Below are 25,523 nucleotides of genomic sequence, written 5' to 3' on the forward strand. Positions count from 1 at the left end.
AAGAACAAAAAAAGTTATTCGAATTTCAATTATTTGATTTGTGACATCATATCCGAGCAGCTTTACTACATAGCGTATGGTAAAAAATCAATGAAAAGTCGTTTTCTCAGAAATTGAAAAAGGTTTTTATTGTACCTTCAGTACATCAATACACAAATCATTTCACACCTGCTCAGGACTAAAAATAAAATAAAAATAAGTCATCACAAACCATGAAAAAAAAATGCAATTTATGCATTTTATATTACATAACATATGGGGCAGCTGCTTGTTTATGTCACAAATCAAAAACTTGAAATTCTAATAACGTTCTGAATCTTTCCTGGATTTTCCTCAAACCTTCACCGATATTTTAAATTATTTTTTCCTCAGGGTTTATGGTACTCCCCCTTTAAACTCCATGGGAGAAATTGTTATTTAGCGGCCACATAACACAGTACTCCTTGCCTCAACTCGGGAGGGGGCTGACACTTTTTAGATGACCTAACAAACATGAGTTGTTGTCATGGAAATACACCAACAAGCTAAAGCATGTAATTAACACATGAAATGAACAAGGGGAAAGGTTTACGTCAACTGTACCTTTCAACGGATAAAGGGCTAATGCCGTGTTATCAACTTTCTTTACATCACACATTTCCAATACTTTTTTTTTCGAGAAGCACCATCTATCGTTTAGGATTTCATCATGTCATACCTTTTGATTTGTTCATAATTGACTACTTGAATATTATTTTCTAAATTTACGGGAATACACGTAGAGGTTTTTAGGATATTGACACGTTGATCTGATAAGGTGTTCTAAAACGCTTTTATATACCGACATGACTTCATTGCCCATCCACGACACTCAAATTGGGTAGATGAAATGAATTCCACAAGCTGTTGTGCATCGAGTGTTTCCGTAAATAATCTTTTATACACATAATTGGAAACGTCAGGTCATGATGAAAGTTTTCTGCAATATTCTGATATTACATTTCACCTTCATACTCTCTCTCTTTCTCTCCCTCTCTTTCACACTTATACCTCGGTCACATTTGCTCATGGAGGAGGCCGTACAGCCAGTCAAAAACAACCGTTTTATTTCTAAAAAAATTTCCAAACCACCTATATGGAGCTGGTACAAAACATGTTAAAACAGCTGTTTTTGACTCGCCGTATGGCCGCCGTAGATCATATGTGACCGAGGTATCACTCACATGCACACACTCAAAACCACAATCACATCTCTATCTTTATACATAAATTACAAGTGAAAACTTGCTCTTCTTCATATTATAAATACACAAGAGTACATTTATATCAGATACACGGACAAAAGCCCAACGAGTGTCAAACCTCTCTTTATCTTCATATCACTATCCATCGTCTGCATATTCTTTCTCTCCCTGTATTTCAGAGTGGGGATCATTGTCTGCCCAGTCTCCTGACTTTAAAAACAAAGGGTCGTGGGTTCAAATCCCAGCTATGGCGTTATTTTTGTGTTCAGCAAGACTTTGATCCACATTGTGCTGTCCTCGACCCGGGTGATGCAAAGGGTTACCCAGTCCGAATTAATTCCTTGAATGCACATGTTTAAATTGTTTCTCCTGAATCAATATTTTTACCCTTTATTTTATCATATTCTATTATAAATATCATACATATAATAGTACAAATCACCAGGGTCATTAGTAAGAATGACATGCAAAAGGTACCTTTGGGACAGTTCCAATACAAGGCATAGCCAAGCACTTCTGGACCGTTTTCAAAAGTTACAAGTATTGGTAACTATACCAATACCTATGCAAAATGGTGCGTTTTATATGTAATACAAGATGATGTGGAAACTTGTTATTTGATTATCCATCATCATCTCCAAAAACATCATTGGTCGATGGAACAAGTAATTAGCGAATTTGCCCATTAGCTAAAGTGAACGACCAGGGTCCCGTAACACAAAGGTTAGCAATTGATTGTACGCTTGATTTTTACGACTGATTGTACATTGTAATCAATGGAATCAATCGTAGAAAACTGTTCTACCATCATTGCCAAGCTTTATGTTACGGGCACCTGGTCATGTGATAGCTTTCAGCCAGTCATATGATTAGGATTGATGTAACCATATCATAATCTGCATTAACACAACATTTGATTTAAAAACAGGACCAGTATAATAATCACTTCCTAAAGAGATGGGAGTTCAGGCTATGCTTGCAGACAACATACTGGATAAACATTCTCCACTCCCCGGGGAACATTCCAGCCCATTCTCTACCCCTTGAGGAATATTCCAGCAAATTGCTGTTTTAATGCCCGCTGTGCTAAGCCGGGCTGAGAAAACAGCATTTAAACCAAAGCCATCTAACCAGAAAAGTGTTCTCATTAAAGCCAAATCATGAAGGTATGTTTTCAACTATCGCTGATTTAAACTGCAGTTTGACCTAGTACACCTCTATGCATTAAATGGCCGTGGGTACACACACCCCTTGTACAAGCCTGATTTAAAGACTACTATCCTGTATATACTACATTCTCAACTGTACTGTTAGATGACTCTTAATCAAAAAGATAATAGCTGAACAATGGCAATTAATAGAAATAATAATAAAACTAATAAAAATCTAGTACCAACTGTATTCGCCATGACCTGAGTATTCTTAGAGTAAAAGCCAAGCAGTACTAACCTTTAGTAGAAAGAGATGAACAGAATATAATTCACGAATTGAAAATTTCCAAACAGTTTGACTGGGCTATAGACACACACAGCGATCGTGAGCACAAGTACAGTCATACCCATATATGATCACTTTTCTACAAAGACATTTGTGTCAAGCAATTTATGTGTTTCACTTGTCCCTCAATGAAACATGTGCAAAATGAACCTGTTTGTCAAGACCTCATCTCACTAATTAGGGCTTTAAAGCCCTGGAGCACTGGGTGGATGTTCAACAAAAGCTGTTGGGCAGTTAAGAGTGACTTTAAGAACTGGTGAAACTTCCTTAAGTGCGAAACCATCACCAATTAACATTTTGGTGCATACCATTAACCCAAAGAAAGGATCACCAGTCATTCTTAAAGATGCTCTTAACTTACGAGCAGCTTTGTGAAACACCCTCCCTGCTAATCCGTTTTAGTTCTTATGAGACACCCCAATTTTCCTGGTGGGTGTTTCATAAAACTGTTCGTTGGTTACGAGCGACTTTATGAATGACAGGTGATCCGATCTTGTGGTAAATAATACACACTAAATTTTCTTTGTTGCTGATTAAGCTCCTAAGAAAGGATCACCGGTCATTCGTAAAGTTGCTCATAACTCTATATGAACAGCTTTACGAAACACCCAACAAAGTGGGACTCATTTTCAAAAACTTAATAAAATCTTGACAAATAATATACTTTGCATTCAAATGCTTATTAACAATGATGATTTACAACTTCAGGGGGGGGGTGTTTCACAAAGATTTGTTTGACTTACAGTTGCACTTAAATGCCTAGTTGCGTGCGTTATAAAAGGCATGGCCGTATTGGTCAGATCATGCCAAGAGGATGCGCAGTACTGCGTATTGATCAATAAGATTGCGCGTTGCATATCATGTATGCGTCAGCATGTAAGTGCTACTCAAATTCATACTTAAATCTTTGTGAAACACCCCCCCCCATTTCTCATGCATTTATTTAATTATGACTGGGGTGCATGTGACAAGAAATTAGGAGCTGAATAAGCGCAGAAGAGTGTTGAAAAATAAACTGATATTGACAGAGCTCCGATACTTTTTTTACAGAGGATGTCTAAAATAAACTGAAATTAAGCTGAAAAAAAATAACTGAACTCTCACACCGCTCTTATGACGGCTCAGGATGGAATGTGTTAATAAAGTCACAACAATCGGGATGAGACTGAATGACCAAATATCAAAGAGGATTCACTTTTTTCTATGTGCAAATAAATGCCGGAGTAACCAGGTTCAATCATCTATCCAAGATGCTCTGCGTCAAGACATCTTACCGAAAGTCAGAGCCACGTCATTCCTGTGCAGGACTCTCGCAAGCACCTTTTCATCAACATTCTTCACATTTTATCAGTCACAGACAAGACAATAGACAACGCAGGAAACTGCTGTGAAAGACGCTTAGCGGGGGATTTAAGACGCGACACATAATTTTGGTAAGGTGCCTCACAGATACAGTTATGACGCGTATTGCACATTACGTCATCATTGATAGGAAAAAATTGCGGTTTCGCCGTGTCTAATTCAAACAAGAAATACAAAACAGGACTTTACGATTGGGCTGATATAACACAAGTAGACAGGGGACAATTGTAGCATATTAGATGACAAAGAACAGAGAATTTTGGTGAAAAGTTACGTTTTTAAGATACGTTTGGTCCTTCATGTCCGTTTTCTACACATCACACGTTTTCATTAACAAGTTGATTCATATATCCAAGGCTCGATATTAGCAGTGGCCTGGGGCAACCAAAAGTGAGAGTCGGGCAACAAAAATTCTGTAAAAGCCAACACTTGCTATGCAGGTGAGACAAAAACTGGTTTTGGATTTAGAAAATGATACTCTTCGTGAATGGTGTGTAACCCATACCAGCAAAGCGTCAATAAAGGTGTTGTGTCTGGTGTTTATATTGCCTCAAGCTTCTCAACACCAACACCAATGACTAACACCAAACTGGGGATAAACTACTTTAAGAATGCATTTAATCCCACACCAGCCTTGCCCCATGTCAGTTGTGTCTGGTGTTTATATCGCCTACAGCTCCTTAACACCAACACCAATGGGAATATTAAAAGCCTTGCAAGAATGCATTTTCCACTCAACATTCTTGAAAAGGTTCAGAATTACATGTTGATAATTTCCTGTTACATGGTCAATGCACACATCAGTCCTTACTGCGTCTATCCCATCCTATTTCATAAATATTCATAAAAGTAGAAAGAGAGAGGGAGAGAGAGTAAAAAACCTTTTGAGATATATATATTTCTGAAACTCCTTTCATTTCCACTTTCTCCTACAGCTGAAAGACCTTGTCCCAAATAATATCGCTTAAACTATATTTTATAGCAAATGAAGCATTTTCGAGGGGCTAGTTTGAATAGTAATTTATACATTTAATTGGTCTAGCTACAATACAGGTTGAAGCAAGCATGAAGTACAGCCCATTCTCTGGTGGTGTTTTCACAAAGCTATTTGCATCAAAGTTACGCAGAACTGGTGACCTGGGTGAGGTTTCACAAAGAGCTAAGTACCGGTATGACTTGGAGTTGTGCTTAAAAGCCGATGCGCACATGATTAGTAACGCACCAGCTTGAATGATGAATGTGGCGATGCCCAAATATTCCCTGGTGTTTCAGCAAAGAGGGACAGAATTTCCTATATGCCTAACCAAATACTGACATAATTTTTATATTAAACTTTGTATTTAGAATTTAGATGCCTATTAAGGAAAAAAATTTCAATGACCAAGGATTTCAACATTAGCCAATTGAAATGAGTGAGTATGATTTTAGCATCAAATAACCGGTCAACAGTCTTCTGTAACTGACAAACAGCTTCATGTATCACCAACCAGTTACAAATATTAGAATTGATTAGATATGATTAGATTACATGAAGAAAAGACTTGAAAATATGGTGAATTGATTGTCAAAGGTTTTACGTAAAACAATATCACATACCAATAAAGCAGCTATAGAGCTATATCACTTAACAGAATCCATTTCAGAAGGTTCATAAATTCAAATCAAACTACAATTTGATTCATTAAATACAGATTTATAAGGAATATTATTTCCAATGAATTTGTATATCGATGGATACGTTTATTTTTGTTCTCCCTCCACACACAGTTCTCATTAACAGACTGCATTGGAGGGTGAACGTATTCTGATTATTGTTCAGAACAAGACATTTACACATACAATATTGAGATGTTTGAGAGTTTCGTGTTAAACTGAGTAATAAACATTGCCTCGCACTCAATTCGTAAAAACTCTGTCATCGTTAATCTTTACACAAACTTTACGGTACTAGTACTTTCAATGGAGAAACAAAAATACTGGCATCTATTCCTTGTGCGAAGCACGTCCCTTGGTTGGAGACATTTCGTTTAGCCTGGTGGTGCCTGCATCACCTTATTAAGTGCTTTAATGGTACCTAAGGTGCTCCATATCAGCTCAATCGGTGCCTTGATGGTACCATGGAATCTGGACCATCCTACGCTTGTAAACTTATAAGGATAGCAATGGTACATCTCAGTGCTACCCATCTGATCACCAGGTGCATCGACGGTTCCAGCAGGTGCTTCTCAGGTTCCTCAACCCGTCAAGTGGAGCAGCAAGGGTACCAACTGGTGCTACTCATGTAATCAAAAGCGGCATGAATGGTACCACTTGGTCATACTCGCCAGATTAGTGAGGGAACTAATGATAGCACCGAAGGTAATCTGATCAAGGGAGGCTGGAATGGTTCCACACGGTGCTAGTCATCTGATCAAAAGGGAAATAAATAATATAGCCTACTGCTCCTCCACCAATCATGCCATGCTTCTGCGGTACCACTTGGTGCTACTAACTCCGAATCTGATCAAAATGGGTAGCTGCTGTATCAGCATTCCTCCCGTTGGCTCATCATCCGATAAAGAGGGCTCCAACGGTACCACCATGGGTCTTCTCCTCCAAGGCTTGCCAACGACGCAGAAAAACAAGGGTGCAGAATCTTCCAAGAGTTCCTTAACCTTGTCTCACCAAGCAACCCAATACCTCAAACACCACGTGTTCCTCCCCTCGCGGGTACTCAGTCTAATTAACAACAACAATACACAATCCTCTGTCCGCTGCTATCTATCCGTGGAATATTTCTTTGTACTGATATAGTTTATAATCCGAGTTCCGCTATCATACGACTGACGACTCGCTAGTTTCATATATACAATCCTCGTCGCCCGAGTCTGTCCCATCATCAAGGTCATTTTCCTCTAGTAAATCGTTCTCACTCGGTGAGGGACTCAGGTTGCCTTCACTGGGTTCCGGCGTTGGTGGGACTTGGTCATCGCGACCTCTTTCAAAGAACAGCTTCACCTGAAAAAAAAGAGGAACATTTCACGTTACCCATCTATTACATTTAGATTGTATGGGGGGGGCGCCGTGGTCCAGTGGTTATACATGTAACTCTTGTCTTTTAATTTGAGGGACGCGGGTTCCCATTCATTGCAATGTGAAAGCATATCCAATGTTGCAGATTAAGTAACCCCAAAGGTAATTTTTTTTTGGCCTGCTTTATAATTATGATACCTTGAGATTCGGAGAGAAGACTTTGTTTGTCTTGTCCTTATTCGCCTTGTCCAGCTCATCCTTCTGCAGCTCTAAGACAAACTCCTCCCTCCCGTTCAACATGTCGTCTTCGGGGAAATACGCCCCCGCTTGCACGGGCGTTGGACAGGAGACAGTGCTGGTTGGTCTGGAGTGTCTGCCCTGGGCGAAGGAATCCTCGTCGGATTGGATGGGATGGACGATGAAATACGTGTTAAACCACATGTGGAACATCAGCCTCTTGTCCTTTGGAATAACAACAAATCAAATATTAACCCATAGAATTACACACATTTCAAAGGTTCAAAATTAATCTTTTTCTGCTCTTTGAATTGGCAACTTATCAATTTTCAACTCATTTTGATACTTTAAAAAAAACAGCTAAAATATGGATACAACATGAGTCTAAATTAATGATGAAAGTACTTTTACTAAAAAGTTGCCAATTTGTATTTTAAACAATGATTTTGTTGTTTCCATCAAGTTGCCAATGTGTAATAATTAGCTCAAGTTAAATAGCTTTTATTCACGAAAGACATCACATACTGCAATGAGAAAGGTATAAATTTTTGAATCACACTTTTTTTTAATTTCTATTCATTCCATTTTTAATAGCTAGCATTCAGGGATAAAAATTGTTTTTACAAAGCAGAGTCCCCGGTTTTCCATTCTAGGAAAATTACAAAAAAATCACAGAATTTATGAATATTGAACTCACAGAATTTAATGAAAACCCCTTACATGTAATTTTCAGGTGCAAAAATTGAATTACATAAAATACATTGAAAGTCATGAAAATCAAACGCAAAATCAAATAAAAACCGTGGAATCATGGATACATGAAAACAATTGCCTATTTAAAACCTGTTTTGCAATGTTAACCTTGTGTTTGCCACAGCAGAAAATACATAAGGGGGATGATAGATTATGCCCTTATGAATTCCAAAATCGTTCCTAAAATTCCCCCAAAATGATTGCTTTGCCGCGACCATTCTTCCTAGAGTCGGCCCAAGATCTGTTACAAACAATATTCAAGATTATTTAGAAAATCAATATTCTAACTATGGCAGAATAATATTTGCCTTTACTGCATACATGTAATTGATTGTTTATGTTACCCCTAAAGCTAGCCCTTAAAAGGAAAGAAATAGCCCCCAATTTTTTTCAATAAAACAAAAATAAATTATATAAAATTGAGTAGTAGTAGATTTAATAGCAACTGTAGTTAGCAGTAGTAGATGGTGGTAGTAGTGGTGGTAGTAGTAGTAGTAGTAGAAGTAGTAGTAGAAGTAGTAGTAGTAGTAGTAGTAGTAGTAGAAGTAGTAGTAGTAGTAGTAGTAGTAGTAGTAGTAGTAGTAGTAGTAGAAGTAGAAGTTAGTAGTAGAAGTAGTAGTAGAAGTAGTAGTAGTAGTAGTAGCAGTAGCAGCAGCAGCAGTAGTAGTAGTAGTAAAAGTAGTAGTAGTAGTAGTAGTAGTAGTAGTAGTAGTAGTAGTAGTAGTAGTAGTAGAAGTAGTAGTAGAAGTAGTAGTAGTAGTAGTAGTAGTAGTAGTAGTAGTAGTAGAAGTAGTAGTAGTAGTAGTAGTAGTAGTAGTAGTAGTAGCAGTAGTAGTAGTAGCAGTAGCAGCAGCAGCAGCAGCAGCAGCAGCAGTAGTAGAAGTAGTAGTAGTAGTAGTAGTAGTAGTAGTAGTAGAAGTAGTAGTAGTAGTAGTAGTAGTAGTAGTAGTAGTAGTAGTAGTAGTAGTAGTAGTAGTAGCAGTAGTAGTAGTAGTAGTAGTAGTAGTAGTAGTAGTATAGTAGTAGTAGCAGCAGCAGCAGCAGCAGTAGTAGTAGTAGTAGCAGTAGTATTAGTAGTAATAGTAGTAGTAGTAGTAGTAGTAGTAGTAGTAGTAGTAGTGTAGTAGTAGTAGTAGTAGTAGTAGTAGTAGTAGTAGTAGTAGTAGTAGTAGTAGTAGTAGTAGTAGTAGTAGTAGTAGTAGTAGTAGTAGTAGTAGTAGTAGTAGTAGTAGAAGTAGTAGTAGTAGTAGCAGTAGTAGTAGTAGTAGTAGTAATAGTTGTAATAGTAGTAGTAGTAGTAGTAGTAGTAGTAGTAGTAGTAGTAGTAGTAGTAGTAGTAGTAGTAGTAGTAGTAGTAGTAGTAGCAGCAGCAGCAGCAGCAGCAGCAATAGTACTAACAGTAGTATTATGAATAGTAGAAGTAGTTGTAATAGTAGTAATAGCATTAGTCAAAATTAGAGACATACAGAACAGGATGTGAATAACTGCCTTGGCATGACTTTGGCTGGTATGGACTTTGGACCAAAATATCAAACGTTTGGTGATTTTTTTTTCTTATTTCTTTCGCAGCAACTCTCTCCTATTTTTTAGACAAAACTGTTACAATAAAACAAAGTTTAAAAGGAAACTTACAACTTTCTTAAAACCCTGGGACGATATAAATGAAAAGTATTTACCTTGCAATCCTTCTTTCTAAATCAACAATTCAATTTTAGCATCAGAGGAGGTGCTGGTGTGAATGACCTACTAAACTCAATAATATTTTTCTTTAACTACTTTCCTCTTTTAGACTGTTATAAACATTAATCTTAAATTCCTTTTACGGAGTCAACATTCAAGTTTTATTTACTCTTCAGTGTACCCAACGTCGGCTAAATAAACTCTTTCTACTACTACTACTACTGCTAATATATACATGTAAATGCCTACAGCTAAAGCAAGGGTAATTATGTTGCATTCAATGCAGAGCACATAGACCTCTGATCAAGAGATAAAGGTACTTAATAAGCAAGTATGATTATAATTATTAATTATACTACCAGGTAGCAAAACAAGGATTTTTTCCTCTGAAAACATTTTATTTTCTCAATACAAATAAAATCCAGGGCTAATTCATTCTCTGTATCTCAAAAAGGTATATCATCAAACTTGTTATTAAAACCCAGTCAATGATAGACCAAACATAGTTTTGATCATTCCCCCCCCCTCCCCCTAAAACTCTTTTCAGGCTGGCTTTCCCTTTAAAGGGGAAATTCATCCTGGAAAAGTTTATTGTATAATACTCCCCCAAAAAAAACAATTTGAATCATAAGTTTTGATTTGAGACGTCATAAAAAAGCAGCTTCCCTATAAGTTACATGTATGTAATATAAAATGCATGAATTTCAATATCTAATGGCTCATCCTAACTAAAAAAAATCTTTCAGGAGTGGGTGAAAATCATTTTGTCTGTTACTATACTGAAGGTACAATAAAATCCATTTTCATTTTTTTTTGGTTGAGAAAATGAAATTTCAATCATTTTTTTTTCTTTGAGTGACTTTGCTCAAACCCTCATCAATATTTTCCATTATTTTTTTTCTGCTATTTTTAATATTAGCGTTTTGTCAGCGTGCACTTCCCCTTTAAAATGACAAGTAAACTGCAATGGTTTAGATACACAGGAAGGAAAGGTGCAACTCTGCTATAATTTCCTCTCTAAACTACTCACCAGACCCCTGGAAACATTTTCAAATTCAAGCGTTCTAAATAACGCTTTGAGGGCGTGTTTAGTACCAACCAACTGTCAGGTCATTTATGATCATGACAGATGTTAAAGGGAAAGTTCACCCTGACAAAAAGATTATTGATAAAAAAAAGCAGAAAAATTGTTAAGAAATACTGGGGAAGGCTTCAGGGAAATCCATCTAGGATTAAGAACGTTAATATTTTTAATTTTTTATTTGTGACATCATACGCGATCAGCTTTCCCACCGACCGTACAAAAAAACAAAATCAATGAAAAGTCATTTCCTTAAAAAAAATATGAAAATGGTTTTTATTGTACCTTCAGTATATTAATAAACATATCATTTCACACCCACTCCTGAAAGAAAAAAATATCAGTCATCACAAACCATTAAAAAATTGAAATTTATGCATTTTATATGACATAATAATGATTAGTCAGTTCTTGTATAGCGCATAATACATAATGAATAACGTCTCTATGCACTTCCAAAGGACTTGGATATTATAACCATGACTTTAGCTGGGCTACCTAGGCGCTCAAGCATTCAAGGAATTTCTTCCTACCGGGTACCCATTCACCTCACCTGGGTTGAGTGCAGCACAATTTCGGTAAATATATGGGGCAGCTGGTCATCTATGACGTAACAAATTAAAATATTGAAATTCTCGTAGCTTTCCTTAAAACCTTCACCAATATTTATCATTGCTTTTTCTGGTATTTTTACAACAGACTTTTCGTTATAGTGGACTTTCCTTTTAAAAGAATCTGAAAATTGTAAGGTTCATCGCAACTTGGTCAAATATCTGTTGGACCCATATCCAGAGCACCAGTGTCAGTATGGATATCAAACATGGTAGGCCATGGTGAATTTGTGGTAGAGCGCCAGCCTCATGAACATTAGGTCCGGGGTTCAATTCAAGGCCCAAGTAACACCGAAGAATGAAGTTTGAATGTTTATTTTTACAGATAAATAGCGCTATACATATGTTTTTCATCCTTATCCTCATCATCATCATCATCATCGTCACCATCAGAGTCACCATCATCATCATCACCATCATCGTCACCATCATCATCACCATCACCACCACCATCATCATCACCATCACCATCATCGTCATCATCATCCTCGTCATCATCACCGTCATCACCATCGTCATCATCACCATCATCATCACCATCATCACCACCATCATCATCACCATCACCATCATCATCGTCGTCATCATCATCATCACCATCATCACCATCACCATCATCATCGTCATCATCACCATCATCATCATCACCATCACCACCATCATCACCATCAACATCATCATCGTCATCATCATCGTCGTCATCATCAAAGACTTTACGAAATGAGACCTTCGGCCTTCTAGCCAGGCGCTTGACAGTTTAGAATGGAGAAGGGTGATAATTTCATTATGTTATTCAATGCCCGCTGGGAGAATGGTTCATAAGAGCTGAAGGACTACCATGGATTAATAAGAATTATTATTACAGATTACAAAGTACATTAGATATAGCCACAGTGGGTGTCACAAGAAACTAATTAGCAATCAACTGCAAATTCCTATAGCATATTTGAAAATGATAGATATCAATTCTTACTACTGCAATATGACTTGTTCTTCTGATACATGAAGTATACCAGCAAGACATTGCAATTTTGGAAGTGAATCCAAGAGTTGTGATTGATTTTAAGACTTATGATTGATTGCAAGTTTCTTGTAATCCCTATAACTACATGTAGGCCCGTGATACAAGCCATAGCAATCATTGTATGATTTTTAAACAATTTTTTTACAATTGATTGCATTGACCACAATGTGCGATCAAGCAACAAAATCAATTGTATGATCAATTGTGCGAAAGTTTGTGTAGCACGACCTTGATGTTGGTGAAAATGGGTCCTGGATGAAATCTCAAACTTAGACTACAATACTTACCATTTTGAGCAGCCCTGATTTGTGATAGAATTCTATTTTTACATCGTCTCGTAACGGCAACGGATGGGGCAGCGCAAATTGTATAAAGCTTTCCCCTTTTTTGACTCCCTGAAAGAAAAAATATGTTTGATATCAACTATGTATACGAGGCATAATACATTCAAAATGCAAACGAGTGCCTGCGCATTATTTAGAGTGTATTGCACAATGCACAACAAATTGAGAAATTCCACATAGGCTGTGTACAAAACTTGCTGTGCAATACAAAGCTGTATCGCACAGAATGATGAATAAATGCTCAGGAATAATGATTATCATTAAAGATTAAAATAATGACATTGGATGACTTTTTTCTCAAAGGGTAACCGGAAACATTCCACTCGTTTAGACCAATGTTGCACTCATAGGCCTGTATTCTGAAGTCAGGTTTGACTTAATAGACCATGGTCTAACTCTGTGCTAAAATTATGGGGAGCTGAAATTCAAAAAGTACATTTATATGGTATATTTTTTATGTTCACTATTTTGTTTCCGTTTGCTTTCATAATGAAGAAAAATACTTCAGTTATCATTCCCAAACAATCATGGACAATTTGGGTGTGATGCGAGTTAAAAAATTGGATGTGTACTGTTAGGGATTTGTGCTCCAGTTGGCTCTTCATAGTTAAACCATAACTTTAAATCAGGGTTTAATTTAAACCCGAAATCAGAATACGGGCCATTGGATTTGAATTCATTCATGCATAAATGCCCCTGACTTGTGGAATATTTATATTTAATCAATATCCAGTTCTGATCCATCCCATACAATATCAATATTCACAACGCTAACACAAGATTTCAACACCATACTTGAAATCACCCAATCTTTTCCTATAGATAACTAGGGACATTGATCTTCAGTTTACCTGTAAATCAATACAGAAAATCTGGGTTTGGTGCTTTACTTTTCATCTCAAAATTCATTGAAGTTACCTTAGCAAATCGGAATAAAAGTGTCATTGCTGTGTACATTGTCTATTACAAAACCAAATTTCCATTTTACATCAAGTTTGAAACAGAACTACTGGTTTAAAAAAGAGAAAACACAATTTTTTTAACGCAAAATCACTGTCTGTTAATAACATAAAGCGAAAATTGGCATAAACGAGAACGAACCTTCATGGCTTCCTGAGTATGAACTTTGACCTTGTGTTGATGGACCGTGAAGAAAGGGCAGCACGTTCCACTGCTCATCATTGGTGTCGTAAAGAGTTGCACGCGTTTCAGAAGTACAGTTTCGGTTTTGTATAGTGTGTTCCGCTTGACCAGTTCCCCGTAGTACTGTACATATCTCCTTTGACTTGGAATGGTGACTCCCTGGCGGTAAGCACAAATATGATATTATTACCCATGTATTGTAATTTACTCATCAAATTAATCAGGCGATTTTTCCTTCATTCATACATCTAATCATTTAAGCATTCAGTCATTCATTTAACCTTTCAATCATTCACTCATTCATTCATTCTTTCATCGATTTAATCATTGAATCATTCATTCTTTCATTTGTTTGTTTATTCATTGATTTATTCATTCTTTCAATTGTTCATTCATTCACTCATCCATTCATTCATTAATTAAATCTTTCATTTGATCATTCATTCATTCATCCATCCATCCATTTATTCATTCATTCACTCACTCACTCACTCCTTCATTCATTCATCCATTCATTCATTCATCCATCCATTCATTCATTTTACCTTCAAGTCTTGTGTCTAAAAATACAGGTCAATAGTGGATAAATGATGTCAAACATAATTTACAAAGTAACAATAATGTAAACAAAGCATCAAAGGGAATCAATAATTCACAAATTGTTAAAGGGGAAGTTAACCCTGACAAAAAGTTTATTGTAAAAATAGCAGAAAAATTGTTGAAGGTTTGGGAGTAAATCCATCAAAGATTCAAAAAGTTATAGAAGTTTAGTTTTTTAATTTGTGACATCATATGTGAGCAGCTTTCTATGTATCGTGAATTTAAAACAAATCAATGAAATATCATTTTCTCAAAAAATGTAAATTTTTTCACTGAACCTTCAGTATATCAACAGATATATCATTTCACACCTGCCCTGATAGAAAAAAATATCTCAGTCACCATGAACCACTAACAAATTGAAATTCATGCTTTTCATATTACATATTGGGCAGCTGCTCTTACATGTATATGACATAACAAATCACAAACTTATCAAACACATCGATTAATGGGATCTTATTCACTGAGTGAAAGCTGTAAGTATTAACAATTAAACTTTAAATTCTAATGAATTTCTTAATCTTTGATGATTTTTCTCAAACATCCACCAGTATCCTTTTTTTTGTTTCTTTCCCAACAATCTTTTCCTCGGGGTGAATTTCCCTTTAAATATACAAAATAATTTTAGAAAGATGGACATTGACGTCTTTACCTTTCCGTCTGTAGTTCTGACGTTTCCGTAGTAGTCCATGGATTCAGCTGCAGTGTGGCATCGGCCTTGATGTAGTAACAAGGCGCAAACCATTACCCCTGTCCTTCCCTAAAACAATGAAAATTAGTCAAACAGGCAAGTTAGTCATTGTCAGACTATCTTGACTCCACAGAGAGGGTCTACACCACTATCCCCATTGTTCCCTGAAATGGAAATCAATCAAGTGGTTGTTTTCCTGCAATAAAAATGAGTCAGGTATACAAGTAAGGCATCGGCCTTGATGGAGTAATAGGGTGCAAACGATTACCCCTGTCCTTCCCTAGAACAATGAAAATTAGTCAAACAGACAAGTTAATCATAGTCATATTATCTGTGATCTAAATATAGCTCTAGAGGGCTTAAACCACTACCCTAACTTCCCTGAAATTAAAATTAGTCAAACAGACAAGTTAGTCATTGTCAGACTATCTTGACTCCATAGAGGATCAAAACCACCCCTGTCCTTCCCTAAAATATGAAAATTAGTCAAAACGACAAGTTAGTCATTGTCAGATTATCTTGACTCCATAGAGAGAGTCTACACCACTACCCCTGCTCTCCCTGAAAGGAAAATCATCAAGTGGAGGTTTTCCTGAAATGAAAATGAGTCGAGTATACAAGTAAAGTTAATGTCATAGTAGTCCATGGATATCACCCCTGTCCATCCATGAAATGAAAATTAAATAAATCAATATAAGGTCTGTAAGTACAGGTAAGCAATTATCATAGTATTTGTATTCTAGTGATATGTAAACCACATCAGCCTCAAAGGAATAATAGGATACAAAATATTACACAGATCTGTCCTCTTGAAATGAAAATTACTTTTCAGACAAGTTGGTCATTATCAATGCCATTGGCCCGTATTCTGAAGTCAGGTTTAACTTAAACTCAGGTTTAAAGTTGTGGTTTAACTATGGAAAGCCAGCTGTTACATGAATCTATAACAGTAGAGGTTCAATGTATCAGCTCATTGACTCCCAAAACATCATTAACTGCCTGGAAAGGATAAGAATGACAGTTGTCTTCACCATTAAAGAATTAGTAAAGAGCACAGTAAACATGAGAAGCATTCAATGTAAACCAAATTTTGAAACATTTGGCATCCCATAATTTTAGCACAGAGTTAGATCATGGTCTAAGTTACACCTGAGTTCAGAATACGGGCCATTGGATCTGTATTACATAGATTCGGTCAACTTAGTCATCGGCCTTGTTCAGATTTTGGTTGCTGCCACTATTACCTTGAGCCTTCCAAGATATCAAAAGTAGTCATTACTTTCAAACTCATGAATAATTCAAATATGGTTGATAAATATGGGAGAAATAAAATTTTTGAATACAAATATTTCAACCCCACTATACCCATGTGCTATATAGATACAATGTTAAAGTTGGAAATATGGGATAAGTGTCAATCCAACACATCTCAAGAACACGTGACCCAAAAAAGTGTAATGCCCAGAAGATCCGTTTCCGCGCTATCATGGCAGGAAAATCAATGTCGTGGCTTTTTTTCTCATTAGAGCAATGACTTCCAATTTGACGGCGATATGGCCCTTCAAACGGGGGCAGGTTGTTTAATGGCCGGTCTCATCTCCACAAGTGCAGATTTTCTAGAAGGGCAGCATCTTTATTTCCCATACCAGCGTCCCCATTATGCCTATTCCTGCATTAAGAGAATGCTCATTAGCTGGATAATAGGGGTGTTTTTCTCTCATTAGCTGAGCTCATTAGTTATTGCGACAGGTATTCCCCATTTTCTATTCCACTTATTTTCCATACTTAGAAAGCGAGATATATAAGATCATAGATAGATAGGCCTGGACAAAGTCATATGGGACGATATTACGCATTCATGTACATACATAAATTGCCCTTCAATGCAATGTACATTGAAAGAAGAAGTATATGTAAACACATACATTTTTAATTGAAAATATATGTACCACCGCCATGTCACATTAGAGTAATTGTCATGCCAATTAATAATTGAATATTTCTAACATAAATTTTTGTAGCAAATGCGAATCGGCTTCATGTACATACGTGTACATGACTACATCATCTTTCTACAATAATTTTGTGGTTGTGACTTTTATCCTACACGTTGTGATGACAACAGGAGTTTATCAAAGTAATTCTGTATACGTGTACCTAAGACGTAGCCGCTATAATCAAAGCACTCAACCATACCCCATTTTCACCTGGGTGGAGAGTGGCAGTAAGTAGATTGCTGTCTTGCCACAGGATGCTACATGTACAATGGAGTTCAAAAAGTTCAAACACACACCTTTTTCATTCACTGGCATGTCAGAACCCCGAGGGGGGGAGTTCTCTGTGTGCAAAATAATCCCCTTATTAGTTTTTTTTTCACATTTCGGCCCCTAAACATGTTGTCAACAGAATATGACCCCGGGGAAAAAAGCTTGAGGAAAAAAATATACCCTACACACGTTTGGATAGAATAGTCTTTAAAAAAAAGCTTTGGAAAAAAAACATACCGTACCCTGAATATGTTTGACTCTACGATTAACCAGTCCCTCAAAACTACCCCTTTTTGAAAATCTGTGTTTTTGATTTGATACCCTTAACGAGTGCATGCGTGTCCCGTGTCCAAAACTAAAAAAAAAAAAACCACCCATTTAAACACTTTTTGGGGGTCAGGCCTGTGTAGAGCAATATATTTGACTGTCAAAATATCCAATGTATTTCTGTGTGTATGCAAATTGAAGTGATGACGTCACAAAAAAAACCTTTTTTTGTATTTCAGCATTTCTGAATGTTAGGAACCAGGGGTGGTATTCTGAAAACGTTCTTATCTTTGTTCTTATCTTTTATCTTATCTCACTGAGATAAGAAGACGCTAAAATCATTGCAAATCGGTATTCTTAAAATCTTCTTAACTCGTTCTTATCTCTGTAAGGACTGCCCCCTTCTTATCTCCAACACGCTCATTTTTAAGATTTTACCAATCAAAATGCGCTTTATATTGGCAGTTTAACCAATAGAAGCGTTCCTTATGTCAAGAGAATATCATGGGCGCTGCGCGTACACTGTTTCTGGCGCATTGCGCGAAATAGGAATTTTATACGCAATGACTGATTTTATTATTTCGAGACGTCCACGTGCACAAAATAAAGAAAGAAAAGTAAATAAAGCAGGTACGAATAAAGAATAAAATATGAAGAAAGAAAGTAGATATCAAAGTAAGACAGAAAAGGGTCAGAACGAAGCAGAAAAAAAGATGAAAGGAACAAAGCAGAAAATAATGAAAAAATAAAGAGTAAACGAAAGAAAGCAAGCAAAAAGAACTTAAAAATAAAAAAAATAAAAAAGAAAGAAAAATAGAATGAATAAAAGAAGGAAAAGGAAGAAAGAAATAGAACAATTATCAATGATAAAGTGAAGGAACAAAAATGAAGAAAAAAAAGAAAGGAAAGAAAATAAAAGGAACACACACACAAAAAAAGGTCAAATTAAAAAGATGAAATAAAGTAACTAAGGAAACGAAAATGAAAAAAGTCTGAAAAAACGAATGAAAGAAAGTTAGAAAGAAAAAAAAGAAAGAGAAAAAAGGGAATAAAAATGTATAAAGTGAAGGAAGAGAAAAAAGGAAAATGAAACAAAGAAACAAAGATGAGAGAGAAAAAAAATGAAAGAAAAATTAACGCAAACATGAAGACTGCAAAATGATAAAGGAGAGAAAGGCAAAATCAAAGAAAAAGAAAAAAAAATGAAAAGGGACAAGATAAAGTTGGGAAAAGAAAACGAAAAAAATCAATGGAAAGAATAAAGAAATAGTTAAGAGAAGAAATATAGTAAAGAAAAAGACCAAATGAAGAATGAAAAAGAATGAAAGAAAAAAAAAGGAAAGTAAAAAAGACACAAGAGTGTCAGAAAGCAGAAATTAAAAAAATAAGAAAGAAATATTAAGAATTATTAAAGGGAAGGAAGAAAAAGGGGAAAATAAAATGAATGATTAAAAAAATAGGAAAAGCATGTATAAAAATGAAAGAATGGAAGAAAAAATAAGGAAGAAAAATAAAAATAAGATTACAAAAAAGTGAAGGAAGAAAGAAAGAAAAAAGAAAGAAAAGCAGACTCAGTAAAGAAAAAAAGGAAGGGATAAAATAAAAAGGAAAATAAAAAAAGGAAGAAAGATGAAGTATAACTGAAACAAAGCAAAAAAAAAAAGAAAGGAAAAGAAATTAAAAGATTCAAACAGAACAAAGGAAAGATATAAATGAAGAATGAAAGAAAGGGAAAAAGACAAACAGAAAGAAAGGAAGAAAAAGCAAAAATAAATAAATGAAATAAAGACAGAACGAAAGAAAGAAAGAAAAAATAAAAAAGAAAGAAAAATAGAAAGAAAAAAGGGATAGAAAAAAGAGACAGGCAAAATAAAGGTGAATGAAAGAAAGGGTTGGAGGAATACTTGTTACTACCAGTGGCCATCAATTTTTAGCAAGGAAGAAGGCAGACCTCGTAAGATGTGATAACCCTCTAGCTATCTTAAATATTATCATAAATATCATAAAGAGATAAGAAAGAAAAAAGATAAGAACGTTTTCAGAATACCACTTATCTTCATTTTGTTCTTATCTTTTAGCGCTTTTGTATCATATGCGCGAATTATAAATTTACACGCTCAGCAATGGATAGAAAGCAAGATAAGAACAAAGATAAGAACAAAAGATAAGAAAAAGATAAGAACGTTTTAAGAATACCAATTTAAGAATGTGACGTAGATAAGAACAAAATTAAGATTTATAAGAACGTTTTCAGAATACCGCCCCAGGCCAATTATACATTGACTTCAAATGGGCTAATTACATGTATGTATTCATGAGGTCATATCTTGGAGTCCCATGGACCGATTCCCACCAAACTTGGGTTGCGTGGGTTTTTCATCATGCTCTATAAAAATATGGTATCCAAAACGCTGACATGCAAAAGTGGAAAATGGATGATGTCACACGTTGGTACTCTTTTCACTATCAATATGTAAACCCAACTGAACCATATAAAAAGCAGGAATGAAAATCCTGTACAAGGGCTTTTCTTCCCATTTGGCTTTGCTTATGACAGTATTTTAAGGCGACCGCACACCTTAAGATTGGTCTGCGACTCAATTTTGGAATAAAACGTAGTCGAATTGATGCTAACATTGAGACTTGGAATATCTTACTGAGTAATGTTCGGAATCATTGTACGAATACCTGTATTCAAATCTGTGACTATGCTATCATCCTTCTTAGAAAAAAAGCAAATTTAATATCTAGTTGTAATGACATCATAGCAGTCGTACGATTTGCTAGGATTTGAAACTAATTTGGCTTTTTTACTCCAAAATAAAGGCTTCCAATCTTTCAAAATGATTATATTAGTATTCTTTCAATTAATTTTAACCTCAAATAAAATGATATGTTCCCTTCACATTCTCAGAAACTGAGCAAAATGCGATTTGTTCCAAAATCGGATAGCAAACGGTCGTAAAGTGCGCGGTGGCATTTACATATTCCATTGGCTATTTATTTGATTACATTCTGGGGGAAGGGATGATTCACGATTTGGCCCCATACACCTTTTGGCTGACATGTAGCAACACATCTAGTGCTGCATTTAGACATAGGTGCTTTTGCATTACACTGTCTATAAACCAAATGCCTGCAACTTCACTATCACAAATTAAGCCCTGTGCATTATTTGTTTTATAAAACAGCTATATGAAGTGTTGAATTAGGGGGAACTTGTACAGATTCCCCAAAACTTTCTCGCATTACACAGACAAAGACATCTCATTTGTTTTCAACGACATCACAAGCATATCGTATGTACCCCTGAGTAAGCACATCAAGTCCCTCCCAGAGTCTTCTGTTTGAAAGAATGCATATTAGAATGCGTTTTTTGCATGTGCTCAGGGTAAAACAAGTGCATCTTCAAGCTTGCCTTGAGCTTTTTTTAGCAAAGGGTCATTAATGTGAATCCTACTAGAGTATCACATAACATTTCAATCCTAAAAGCTTAAAGCAGCCATTTTGACCCTTTTGTTCTAACACCAATTCACAGTGAAAATTCAAATATTGAAAAAAAAACATGTCTAGCTTTATAACTTTAGGGGTTGGACAACAAGAAAGAAGTGTTCTGCCCAATCCATGCTTTGGAATACATTTGATATGAAATAGAAAAACCACACAGATATTTTGATTGGCACCCAATGCATTTTCACAATGTTTATCATGCAAAACACATTTCCATTTCATATCCATCACACCGTAACCGTTTTAGGGTGTACACAGTCATACCATTAAATGGATTGGAATGATAGCCACATTTGGGGGATTCACCATTTAAAGACCCCCCCCCAAAAAAAAAAAAAGCAGTGCTGTACCCAAAATGTATGGGTGGGATTCTGCATAGAATTATTGGATGAACACATAGCTAGCATGTATACACTTGTTATTGGCTACACAGGTTTTTATATAGTTTACAGTACATCAATTTTTTTTTATTACATATAATTATTATATCTTTCTGGAATAAACTGGTTTGAAGTACATTCGCCAGCAAGACAAAATATATGGCTTCTTCAACCGGATTATTTTGTATGTATACATGGCTTCTCAATTACACCCATATCTTTCTAAAAAGAGCAATAAATATCATTTTGCTTATTAATATTCAATTAATATCAAAAGCATACATGTACATGGCTTCTCAAGCACACCAATATCGTTCTAAAAAGAGCCATAAATTCAATTATGACAGAGGCTCATTCTTTGATATAAATACATCTGCACTTGTAATCCAGGGAAGATGAATCTTTAAGGGGTACATGCATCGACACGAGTCCAACGGTAGAGCGTTTGTAACTTATGGTGGCCATAATGGGGTGTTTCAAAGAGGATCAATCAGTTTTAATATCGATAGATTATGCAATGAGCCAAGTATATTGGCACATGTCATTGCATTAAATACTTCATTGTTTGTAACTTACATGTAAATATTTGGAGGCCCCCAAACATTACCATAAAACAACCAATTACCCCCCCCCTCCTTCATAAAAAGAATAATAAAACACACCCCAAAGCAGATGAGTCCAACGTTTGTAACTTAATATGGTGGCCATAATGGGGTGTTCCAAAGAGGATCAATCAGTTTTAATATCGATAGATTATGCAATGAGCCAATCGTATTGATCGTGGAATAAATTCTAAATGGTCAAAAAAATTGCGATCAATTACGAAAGGCCGATTGGGGTGTCCGCAACTGATCGCACGGAAGTGGGAGCGAGGCATAAGTGATTTAAATCTTAGCAATCGTGTTGATCGTAGACAAATTTTGAATAGTCCAAAAAAAATTCCAATCAGTTACAAAAGGCCGATCGGGACATTCGCAACTGATCGCACAGAAGTGGGAACGAAACATAAAAGCGATTTAACTTCTAGCAATCGAACTGATCATAAACAAATTGTGAATGGTAAAAAAATTGCAATCAATTACGAAAGGCCGATCGGGGTGTCCGCAACTGATCACACGGAAGTGGGAGCGAGGCATAAGTGATTTAACTTTTAGCAATCGTGTTGATCGTAGACAAATTTTGAATAGTCAAAAAAATTCCTATCAGTTACAAAAGGCCGATCCGGACGTTCGCAACTGATCACACGGAAGTGGGAGCGAGGCATATTAAAGTGATTCAACTTTCAGCAATCGAACTGATCGTAGACAAATTCTGAATGGTAAAAAAAAATTGCGATCAGTTAAGAAAGGCCGATCAGGACATTCGCAACAGATCGCATGGAAAAGGGGACGAGGCATAAGCGATTTAACTTTTGGGCTGAGTTTTAGAATTGATCATACAATATAATCAATTGTAAAAATGAATCCCAAGATCAACTGCCAAGCTTCGTGTTATGGGGCCCAGAACAGACCGCGACTGAAACTTGAAAATTAATCTGAATACAATGGAGATGTACATGTTTTCCATCGTCAACGACAATGCTACAAAGTTCAGTTGAGAGAGAGAATGAATGCCAAAATGTGTACAAATATATGAGTGTCGAACACGAGCACGACGAATGCTATGCGTGGGACCATGGCTTTTAACCATTCCTTTGTTTCTAATCCTGTCACGCCAGGGGCCTGTTTAATAAAACTTGTTATAATATTAACTTGCAATAACAGTTAGAAGCTACTGAAATCCTGCAATCTGATTGGCTGGCATCAGATTAGTTATAAAAATTGTGCATTTCTTTGTATTAACAAGTCTTTATGAAACGGCCCCCAGACCAGAGAAAATCTCATCCATCGTGACCACAAGGTTTAACCCATAAGTACATCATACATACAACTTAAAATGAACAGAGGCAGAAAATAAATCCCCCACTCAAAAAGATAGGATGCATTCTGAAGCAGGTACACAGAACAGGAGTGTATTTCGTAAAGCTGTTCACAACATACAAGCAACTTTACGCAAGACAGGTGACCCTTTTACTAAGGAACAAATTCAACTACAAAATAAACATCAATGAAATTCAGGTGTGTATCGTTTTACACAAGAAAGGATCACCGATCGTTTGTAAATTCACTCGTAATTACAAATAGCTTTATGAAACACCGACAAGGGGCCCGTAGCATAAAAGTTACTATTATGCTAACTTTGTCATCCAATGGTAACTACCATGGTAACATGGCTCAACAGCCAATCAGAATCAAGGATTTCATGAAAGTCACCAATGGATGGCAATAGTAACTTTTATGCAACCGGGCCCTGATGTATAAAAATGATCTACTGCTACAAAATATGGATCCCATACCTTTCCTGCTTTACAATGAATTACTGCTACGTTATCTTTATCTTTGGCCAGCCACTGCATAACATCTTCACAAAACGGTCGAATAAGCTCGATCCTAGGCGGGTTGTGATCGTCGAACGGGTAGTGGGCCACCCGATGATCGAAGTGGGACGTGTCGTAATTCCTTTCGGAGCACCTAATAGAAAGTACAGATGTAGGAATATGATTAAAGTATGGAGATAGAAAGAATACACATAATCATATTCTTAAAACATAAGATTTAATCTATGTATTATAGGTATAAGGATGAGTAATTGTCATTATTATTCATATCTGGAGTTTGTTTCCATAATAGTAACAAAGTAATACTATAAAGGAAATATTTTCCTTTGAGCGCACCTACCAGAAAGAATAGGTAGAGGAATAAGTACAAGTACGCGGGATAAAAATAAGTTAAGTACTCTTATAAACTAATCTTATGAATTGGTATAGCATGATATTAAATCTATTTAAGTTAAGGATAAGTGATGTCACTATTATTCATATCTGGAGATTTTGTTTCCATATAGTAGAAAGTAATGCTCTAAAACATTATCCTTTCAGCACATCTAACAGAAAAAAGTACAGTAATGTATATTTGTATATATAATCATATGTATCGGTAAAGCATAAGATTAAATCAATATACATCTATATGTAAAAGGATAAAGATAAGTGACTGTTATTTTATAAGTCTGTAGATTTTGTTTCCATTTGTAGAAAGTAATACTATAAAGGAAATATTAAAAGGACAAAGATTTACAAAGCATCTTTTTCTACCTTCATGGTTGAAACATACACATAATGAAAACAAAATCCATTTGGAAGTGAAATAGAGATTACGTTATCAATCTTGAGAGATACTATATGTACATGATCAAGTCTGGAAGCTGTCCTAAATTTGTTATCAATAAAATATCCAAAATCTCTGGCCAACAGCTCTGACTCTTGCCCAATCACATTGCAGAATTTTGGTAGCTTATAACAGGGTCCCAATTTCAACAAATCGTCGGCGGTCATCCGAACCGTCGTACCACACATTCGACGATGCAAACCCATTTCAGAGAAAATTTACTTCAAAGTTTACATGTACTATAATTTTCACACTTAGTTCCCAAGCCTTACAACATATTCATTGCTAGAAAATTACATGGTTGGAAAGACCAAGATAATTGCTTGACATTGGTATCCTCATTTTTACAAAAAACGAAGGATCAAAGAAAATATTGCATGCTTGTAAGTTTGGTTTTAGCGGCTTAGATTATCCCTGTAAAAAAATGCCATGGGAAAAAGCGATGTACAACATTTTGACTGACAGCGATTACAATGTGTACGATTAGTCAAAACGTTGTATCGCTTTTCACGTGCAAAGTCAATGCAGTCCCACTACCGATACAACGTTTTGGCATCGCCATGAAATTCCCC

The 25,523-nt window shown here is 35.9% G+C and overlaps 1 protein-coding gene across 1 annotated transcript in view; it reads right to left on the minus strand.

Annotated features, from left to right (window-relative positions):
* Positions 1-338: 338 nt before the first annotated feature.
* Positions 339-25,523, minus strand: part of LOC121432007 (phosphatidylinositol 3,4,5-trisphosphate 3-phosphatase and dual-specificity protein phosphatase PTEN-like) — a 58,044-nt gene continuing 32,859 nt past the window's right edge. The window contains exons 4-9 of the mRNA XM_041629818.1: positions 24,081-24,255; positions 15,223-15,330; positions 13,926-14,126; positions 12,768-12,875; positions 7,293-7,556; positions 339-7,079 (exon numbers count right to left, since the gene is read on the minus strand). Coding sequence (XP_041485752.1) covers positions 6,897-7,079; positions 7,293-7,556; positions 12,768-12,875; positions 13,926-14,126; positions 15,223-15,330; positions 24,081-24,255 — 1,039 coding nt within the window. The 3' untranslated portion in view covers positions 339-6,896. The remainder of the gene's footprint in view (positions 7,080-7,292; positions 7,557-12,767; positions 12,876-13,925; positions 14,127-15,222; positions 15,331-24,080; positions 24,256-25,523) is intronic.

This window comes from Lytechinus variegatus, chromosome 18, assembly GCF_018143015.1.
Source record: "Lytechinus variegatus isolate NC3 chromosome 18, Lvar_3.0, whole genome shotgun sequence".
Lineage (NCBI taxonomy): Eukaryota > Metazoa > Echinodermata > Echinoidea > Temnopleuroida > Toxopneustidae > Lytechinus > Lytechinus variegatus.